Source organism: Cherax quadricarinatus, chromosome 69 (assembly GCF_038502225.1).
Source record: "Cherax quadricarinatus isolate ZL_2023a chromosome 69, ASM3850222v1, whole genome shotgun sequence".
Taxonomy (NCBI): domain Eukaryota; kingdom Metazoa; phylum Arthropoda; class Malacostraca; order Decapoda; family Parastacidae; genus Cherax; species Cherax quadricarinatus.
In genome coordinates, this window is record NC_091360.1 from 21,439,967 (window position 1) to 21,448,998 (window position 9,032).

Genomic DNA, 9,032 nt, shown 5'->3' on the forward strand with positions numbered 1-9,032 from the left:
CCCTTTTAGTTCATTAAAGTTAATAAGGGGGGCACAGTACATCAGAAAAAGTCACAAAAACTAACTCAAACACTTTACTCATCTTTTTCGGTATCTCTAATTCGACTACATTACCCACATCCCTCATCAATTACCAATTTATTCACATTTTTTTCCCTTCTTTTTACTACTAAAATTCTAATAAAATCCTCTCCATACCCATCTCCTTGTATCCACATAAATTAATATTATACTCGCATCAACTACCCAACTATTGCGACATGTTTTCAACACCCCTCCATTCTTTTTCCAATATATCATAACTTTTCAATTCTATAATTTCTTTTTAAAATATTCACACATTACCTTTATATTCAGTAAAATCTCCCCATATTTCTAATTACAACCCTCCCCATACCCCTCTCCATCTCACCCGCATTTCTTCACATCCACTCACCCACAACCCACAACACCTCTTCTGAACACACACAAAAAAAAAATCACATTTCACATCCACAAATGCATCTCAAATCCACTAAAATCACTGTAACCAAGATATGACCACCACACACAACACACACACACACACACACACACACACATTCACACACACACACACCTTACCTAACCTAACCTTACCTAACATAACCTAACCTAACCTAACCTAACTTAACCTAACCTAACCTATCCTAACCTTACCTAACTTATCCTAACCTAACCCAACCTAACATTACCTAACATAACCTAACCTAACCTTACCTAACATAACCTAACCTAACCTTACCTAACATAACCTAACCTAACCTTACCGAACCTACCCTAACCTAACCTTACCTAACATAACCTAGCCTAACCTAACCTAACTTAACCTAACCTAACCTAACCTAACCGAACCTACCCTAACCTAACTTAACCTAACCTAACCTATCCTAACCTTACCTAACTTATCCTAACCTAACCTAACCTAACCTTACCTAACATAACCTAACCTAACCTTACCTAACCTAACCTAGCCTAACCTAACCTAACCTAACCTAACCTAACCTAACCTAACCTAACCTATCTTAACCTAACCCAACCTAACCTAGCCGAACCTATCCTAACCTAACCTAAAATATATTGGAACACCCCCAAAACACTATTTGAGTACTCCAGAATTACTTTGAACGACTCCATTTTGGATATTTCCAAATTAGTTTTGAAAACTTTATCGTAAAATCGAACATTATTTTCTTGTTGGTAAAACACACTCAATGGTAGAAATATTTACTCGATTTCCGAATAGAAACACTTTCCTCGCTCTGAGAGACTCATTGTGGGTCACCCCTTCCCCCAACACACTGTGTAATGGGGTTCACACCCAAGGTAGATTTAAGATAATCATCGCCTTACCGAACACCTGCGTCAACTCAGGACAGACAGGCACCATGAAATGCGGGTAACATCCAAGGTAGAAAATCATCTCTTTCCAGACCAACTGTGTCCTCTTGTTCTAAAATTTGGTGAGGTCATTGCTTTTTAGTTCATTTTAAAATAATAAGGGGAAGATTGAGATATAACATTTGTATTCTACCTCAATACATTTTTTTCATGGTAAGGTTTGATTTAAAACTTCATCATGTCTTAAAAATTTTTATTAAACATTTCTCTTTTTAATGAATGAAACATATTAATCTTGGTGTAACAACACGATCTAAACATCATAAATCCTCCTCTCTAAGTCTTGTTCTTCCAAGTCCCGTCACATCGGTACCTGTAAATTTTAATATAATTCATTAGCATATAATGTGGAGAAATTTGCACCATCACCTGTAAAAGATATAACCAACTAGAAGTTACTTATTTTTTCACTATCCCAAACATATTCTTCTCGTTAACTTAAATATCTCCCTATTCATGACTTAAAAAGCATGATCGTACTGCATCCCCTTATTAACTTTAGTGATGTAAGTATTATGGTAGACATGATTCTCGGTGTTCAGGTAGAGAAAGTCGAAAAGGTAAGTGTTACATTTTCATGAAGAGATAAATATGAGTTATATATATTAATTCAAATATATCTCTCTTCAAGTTATAATTACTTCCTCATAATAATTTAAATGAATTAAAGCACTGATACAAGGTAAATAATTTTGCTTACCTCATGAGGGATACCAAGCACTTCCTTCAATTCTAGAAGACAATAACTTCGAATCATCTTCTAATTCCTGACCTTGGTTGATGTTTTTCATTTCTTCTTTGACAACCATGGTTGATCGAATACCTTCTTCCTTAAATTTCATTATCATATCTTCGAGTATAGGTTTATAGTGCGTATTCCAGATATAATCATTCGAAGTTTCACACCTCCCAATACCTTTCAGAAAGATAACTTCGCGTATATTTTTATTGTCTTTCACACTTTTTATGACTCTCTCAATGGATTCCTTGAAATATCTTATTCTGTCTGCGATAGTATCTTTCTTTAAACCATACACCAAATGGGCATCTCTTGATTTTTCAATTAAATTTTGAGAAATGGTATTTTCCTCCAATGGTCCAGCAATACCAAATTGGCTTATTATGGCTGCTAAATAAGGAAGATTCAATTTTCTTTGATCCGGTGAAGGTTCAAACTCGATAACAGTTCCAGGAGTATCACGATCTTCAACTCTGCATCTTCTAAGATTAAATAATGGTTCTCTACTTCGATACACATCAGCATAAGGATATTTCTTACCCAAATAATAACTTGCACCATATCCTTTTATAGCAACACAATTCACATGAAAAACAATGCAGACGTTGTCACGACAATATTTTTCATCGTACAATTTTCCTTCTTCAATTTTAAAATATTTTTCCATCCTATTGGCTGTCTCCATTTTCTTGATCTGGTTAGTCGCACCCTGCTGGAAGAGGTACTAATGCACGACCATCAGAGAACAGAGATTTTTATACTCAGCACCGTTCCTGCCAGACGTATGATCTCTATTCAGTTGCCTAATAAGGTTTTAGACTGCTGGTGAATAAAAAAGTATTATAGAGATATTTTATTTGACATATTTTACAATAATGATAACAATATTTCTACGACGTTTTTTTAATTCCTTTGCAAAATCAAGAACTTTCCCCTTGTTAACTTAAATGAACTAAAATGCTGGTGAATAAAACAAAAAAAGTATTATAGAGATATTTTATTTGGCATATTTTACAATAATGATAACAATATTTCTACGACGTTTTTTTAATTCCTTTGCAAAATCAAGAATGATTTTAAGATATGCATGCCAATCACCTCCGGCTGAAGCACACCCAATTCCTTCTGGAAACACGACTTTTTCCATTATAATCCCGTTGGGATCTGTTAATAACCACTTAACAAGTTCATTCATGCACTCTTTGAATATAATCTCACGACCTTTCTTTGTATCTAAATATTTGCATGTATTATAGTAGGCCTTATCAACTTTACAGTTCATATAATACTTATGTGGAGGCCCCATCGCATACTGTGCGAACATATTAACAATCATGGGGTTATTTTTTCCATTATTTACAAATTTTATGCTTCCAAATTTATCACGAGTGACTTCACTAGCTAGATTTGCTTTATGACATCCAGGTGATCTAAATAAATATGGATTGCTAAGTGGTAAAACCTGACTTAAAGCATCAGCAAGACCTCCCTTTTTCAATTTAACAGCGCAACAATTTGCTTGTTGTACTAAAAGAATTTTATCACTGCCACTAAAATCTTTTGTAATATTCCCTTGCATTACCAAAAGATATTTTTCTTCATCTTTTGTTGCTTCTTTACCTGCAATTTTGATAAAATATAGTATTATATCCCAAAAATTAAGTTTGTTACACAACAAATGAAAAAAAATATTTCTCATTAGAATTTCTAAAAATTACAATGTGGGTGAATTTTACTCATTAATATCTCATTAAAAACTCACGTTCAAAATCTTCCATTGCTATAAGCATTTCTTTATCGGTGAGATATTGATCACATCCCTCCAAAACGAAGGAAGGTGACTGATCAAGGTCTTCTATCGAATTAATCATTTCTTTATCAGTTCAGTGGTGTGTAGACACTTGCTTCTGTAACAAATTTTTCACATGTAACTTCCACGTCTTCATCTAAATACTCTTGTAACTCAATATGGACGTGTCTTCTTATACTCTTTTCACCGCGAGGGTTGACATGTTAGTAGTTTTTTATAACTATATGTGTAGAGAAATTTGTTCCATGAAAAACACTACGTGGCATCACCATGACGATAGGTGAATGAATCACCACGAGTTTAGTGTCATACAGGAAGGGGATCATAACTTACTTCAATGGTATTATGTTATTACTATACCGATGGTGCATACTTGGAAATGCATGAACTTTCCCCTTGTTAACTTAAATGAACTAAAAGTGTTTGGGGTAAGATAATTTGTTCAATGAGTATCGTGACGTCATTGCTTTTAGTTCATTTTAAAATAATAAAGGGAAGATGTTCTAACCTGTTTTAACGCGTTGCTGGATAGTGACGTCACAAGCAAGTGTTGCCAAAAAATATTGTCTGAATAAATCTTTTTACTGAAAAATAATGAAAGTTAACACTTTTAGTTCATTAAAGTTAATAAGGGGAACACAATTTGAAATATACAATGGATAATATATATGCTTTGAAGAAATCCCCTGTAATGAGTATTTGTATTAAAAAAAAAAGATAATCGATGATGACAACGATTGAAATTTTTGGTATAAATATTTGGAGTGAAATGGTAAGGAATCACTTGAAGAAGAAATATGGAGGTGGTTGCGACAAAACATACTAGTACGGTGTTTATAGAAATGTTATATACAATTAAGAGAGTCGAACCCATTCAAAAAAGAGTTGATGCGGAACCTGTTCTCTCAAAAGAAGAGATTGTAGCTGAGGTACGAGAAATGACTCAACGATGGAGCGAAGAAATATTGGAAAATTTATTGTTACGAGAATGTGAATGGAGTAGTCATTTATCTCAAACTTTTATTATACCAAAGCCCAAAAAATTAATTAAGAAAATGGATTTTGAAATGGCTGATCCTAGTTTAGGTAAGTTTAATGAAATTTTTCATTTAATACTATTTAGCAACTCTTTATGTGTATGGGAGAGTGTTGTGTGTAAGTCACCCCAGACATTGTCCGGAACCCGCATAGAAAGCATCTAATATGGGGAAACTTGCCGATTTCATTGTTATTTGTGAAATGGTGAAAGATCTTCCTTGGTTGGAATTTTGCAACACTACCAATCAACTCTTAAGGAAAGATGGTGAAACATTGAGTGAAAAGAATTTTCAGCGAGTTAAAAATTGGTTAGAAAATGAACTTGATTCGCATAAATTCATTGATGAAATGGCAACGGAGTGGAGTGATGATCTGGTATATTATATTTTGGAAAACAATATACCTGAAAACTTTGTCAGTCAAATATTTAATCGACAGTATAATCTGTGTATTTTGCATAGATGGTACAACACAAAGAAGTGGAAATTAATTTGGAGAGAACTTTTCACAGATATTAAACAATATATTAAAAACATTGAGCCTAATGTGTGAGTAACTTATAAAGGTAAGCAAAATTATTTACCTTGTATCAGTGCTTTAATTCATTTAAATTATTATGAGGAAGTAATTATAACTTGAAGAGAGATATATTTGAATTAATATATATAACTCATATTTATCTCTTCATGAAAATGTAACACTTACCTTTTCGACTTTCTCTACCTGAACACCGAGAATCATGTCTACCATAATACTTACATCACTAAAGTTAATAAGGGGATGCAGTACGATCATGCTTTTTAAGTCATGAATGGGGAGATATTTAAGTTAACGAGAAGAATATGTTTGGGATAGTGAAAAAATAAGTAACTTTTAGTTGGTTATATCTTTTACAGGTGATGGTGCAAATTTCTCCACATTATATGCTAATGAATTATATTAAAATTTACAGGTACCGATGTGACGGGACTTGGAAGAACAAGACTTAGAGAGGATTTATGATGTTTAGATCGTGTTGTTACACCAAGATTAATATGTTTCATTCATTAAAAAGAGAAATGTTTAATAAAATTTTTTAAGACATGATGAAGTTTTAAATCAAACCTTAGAATGAAAAAAATGTATTGAGGTAGAATACAAATGTTATATCTCAATCTTCCCCTTATTATTTTAAAATGAACTAAAAAGCAATGACCTCACCAAATTTTAGAACAAGAGGACACAGTTGGTCTGGAAAGAGATGATTTTCTACCTTGGATGTTACCCGCATTTCATGGCGCCTGTCTGTCCTGAGTTGACGCAGGTGTTCGGTAAGGCGATGATTATCTTAAATCTACCTTGGGTGTGAACCGCATTACACAGTGTGTTGGGGGAAGGGGTGACCCACAATGAGTCTCTCAGAGCGAGGAAAGTGTTTCTATTCGGAAATCGAGTAAATATTTTCTACCATTGAGTGTGTTTTACCAACAAGAAAATAATGTTCGATTTTACGATAAAGTTTTCAAAACTAATTTGGAAATATCCAAAATGGAGTCGTTCAAAGTAATTCTGGAGTACTCAAATAGTGTTTTGGGGGTGTTCCAATATATTTTAGGTTAGGTTAGGATAGGTTCGGCTAGGTTAGGTTGGGTTAGGTTAAGATAGGTTAGGTTAGGTTAGGCTAGGTTAGGTTAGGTTAGGTAAGGTTAGGTTAGGTTATGTTAGGTAAGGTTAGGTTAGGTTATGTTAGGTAAGGTTAGGTTAGGTTAGGTTAGGATAAGTTAGGTAAGGTTAGGATAGGTTAGGTTAGGTTAAGTTAGGTTAGGGTAAGTTCGGTTAGGTTAGGTTAGGTTAGGTTAAGTTAGGTTAGGTTAGGCTAGGTTATGTTAGGTAAGGTTAGGTTAGGGTAGGTTCGGTAAGGTTAGGTTAGGTTATGTTAGGTAAGGTTAGGTTAGGTTATGTTAGGTAAGGTTAGGTTAGGTTATGTTAGGTTAGGTTAGGTTAGGGTAGGTTAGGTTAGGTAAGGTTAGGTTAGGTAAGGTGTGTGTGTGTGTGAATATCTTGGTTACAGTGATTTTAGTGGATTTGAGATGCATTTGTGGATGTGAAATGTGATTTTTTTTTTGTGTGTGTTCAGAAGAGGTGTTGTGGGTTGTGGGTGAGTGGATGTGAAGAAATGCGGGTGAGATGGAGAGGGGTATGGGGAGGGTTGTAATTAGAAATATGGGGAGATTTTACTAAATATAAAGGTAATGTGTGAATATTTTAAAAAGAAATTATAGAATTGAAAAGTTATGATATATTGGAAAAAGAATGGAGGGGTGTTGAAAACATGTCGCAATAGTTGGGTAGTTGATGCGAGTATAATATTAATTTATGTGGATACAAGGAGATGGGTACGGAGAGGATTTTATTAGAATTTTAGTAGTAAAAAGAAGGGGGAAAAAAATGTGAATAAATTGGTAATTGATGAGGGATGTGGGTAATGTAGTCGAATTAGAGATACCGAAAAAGATGAGTAAAGTGTTTGAGTTAGTTTTTGTGACTTTTTCTGATGTACTGTGCCCCCCTTATTAACTTTAATGAACTAAAAGGGTTAAAACGAGAAAAAAAAATGTGGGTTGTGGGGTGTTGTGGGTGCTGTGGGTTGTTGTTGTGACTTTCTGATGTACTGTGTCCCCTTATTAACTTTAATGAACTAAAAGGGTTAAAACGAGAAAAGTTGTGGGTGTTGTGGGGTGTGTGTGTGCATGTGTGTTAGGTGTCATAGAGTTTTTTTTGTGAAAATCTTGGTTACAGTGATGACATTAGTTAAAACGAGTAAAATTTGTTGGTAATTGATGAGGGTAGTGTAGCCGAATTAGAGTTACCGAAAAAAAGATGATATAAGTGGGTTGTGATGAAATTAGTTTAAAAAACGATATTTCAAAGGTGTTTTGAAGGTGTTCAAGGGTGTTATGTGAGTATTCAAAGGTGTTTTTTGAAGGTGTACAAATGATTATGAGAGTGTTTTGGGGGAGTTCAAAGTAAAGTGTTTGAGTTAGTTTTTGTGACTTTTTCTGATGTATTGTGTTCCCTTAATAACTTTAATGAACTAAAAGGGTAAAAACGAGAAAATGCCTAGTCTGGAGACTGAGGGATGAGTTGTAATTTAATGAAATGTGTAAGTGCAGATAAATTAGAGATGTCAAATCTTATTTGGGAGTACTCAAATAGTGTTCTGGAAATGTTCAAAGGTGTTCAAAGGTGTTTTGAGTGTGTTCAAATGTTGTTTTTTGAAGGTGTTCAAGGGTGTTTTGAAGGTGTTCAAGGGTGTTTTGAAGGTGTTCAAAGGTGTTTTGAGGTTATTCAAAGGTGTTTTGAAGGTGTTCAAGGGTGTTTATGTGAGTATTCAAAGGTGTTTTTTGAAGGTGTACAAATGATTATGAGAGTACTTATGAAGGTGTTCAAATGATGTGCAAGAGTACTTATGAAGGTGTTCTGGGAGTATTCAGAGGTGATTTGGGGGTGTTCGAATGATGTTTTTGGAGTATTTCAGTGTTGTTTGGAAATGTATAAAGGTATTTTTGTGAGTATTCAAATGATTTATGAGAGTGTTTTTTGAAGATGTTCAAAGTAAAAGTGCGTATTTAACTTCGTAATATGTAAAATTGTGAGTAGTGAAATTAACGAAAGTGGATGTAAGCGATGTGGTGACTTTCTGATGTACTGTGTCCCCTTATTAACTTTAATGAACAAAAAGGGTTAAAACGAGAAAAATTGGTGTTATGAGTGAAAATTGTGAGGTGTTGGTTGGAGTGTGAGGGTTTGGGAGGGTGGGGGGGGGATGTTACTTCGTGGGGAGTGACCTGAGATGAAATAGTTAAAAAATGTCTAGACTTGTGTTGTAAAGAAATTGTGGGTATTAACGAAAAAATGTGCCTTTCTGATGTACTGTGTCCCCTTATTAACTTGAATGAACTAAAAGGATCGACAAGATTCAGCCTGTGTGCGCGTGACGTCACTACTATGTCCCCTTATTAATTAAAAGGGTAGACAAGATTCAAC

The 9,032-nt window shown here is 34.3% G+C and overlaps 1 protein-coding gene across 1 annotated transcript; it reads right to left on the bottom strand.

Moving 5' to 3' along the window:
• Nucleotides 1–3,078: 3,078 nt before the first annotated feature.
• On the bottom strand, nt 3,079–4,592 carry LOC128685114 (uncharacterized). Its single transcript, XM_070099778.1, has 2 exons — nt 3,921–4,592; nt 3,079–3,778 (listed from the first exon to the last, which is right to left on the bottom strand). The coding sequence occupies exons 1-2, from the start codon at nt 4,027–4,029 to the stop codon at nt 3,156–3,158; spliced, it is 732 nt and encodes a 243-aa protein (XP_069955879.1). The 5' UTR covers nt 4,030–4,592; the 3' UTR covers nt 3,079–3,155.
• Between the last annotated feature and the right edge of the window lie 4,440 nt (nt 4,593–9,032).

What these genes read in the sequence shown, in the direction of transcription:
- LOC128685114 (XM_070099778.1), bottom strand. Translation starts at nt 4,029, where the DNA reads ATGATTAATTCGATAGAAGACCTTGATCAGTCACCTTCCTTCGTTTTG. An exon ending in AGCAATGGAAGATTTTGAAC is followed by an intron (nt 3,779 to 3,920) that starts GTGAGTTTTTAA and finishes TCAAAATTGCAG; the next exon opens with GTAAAGAAGCAACAAAAGAT.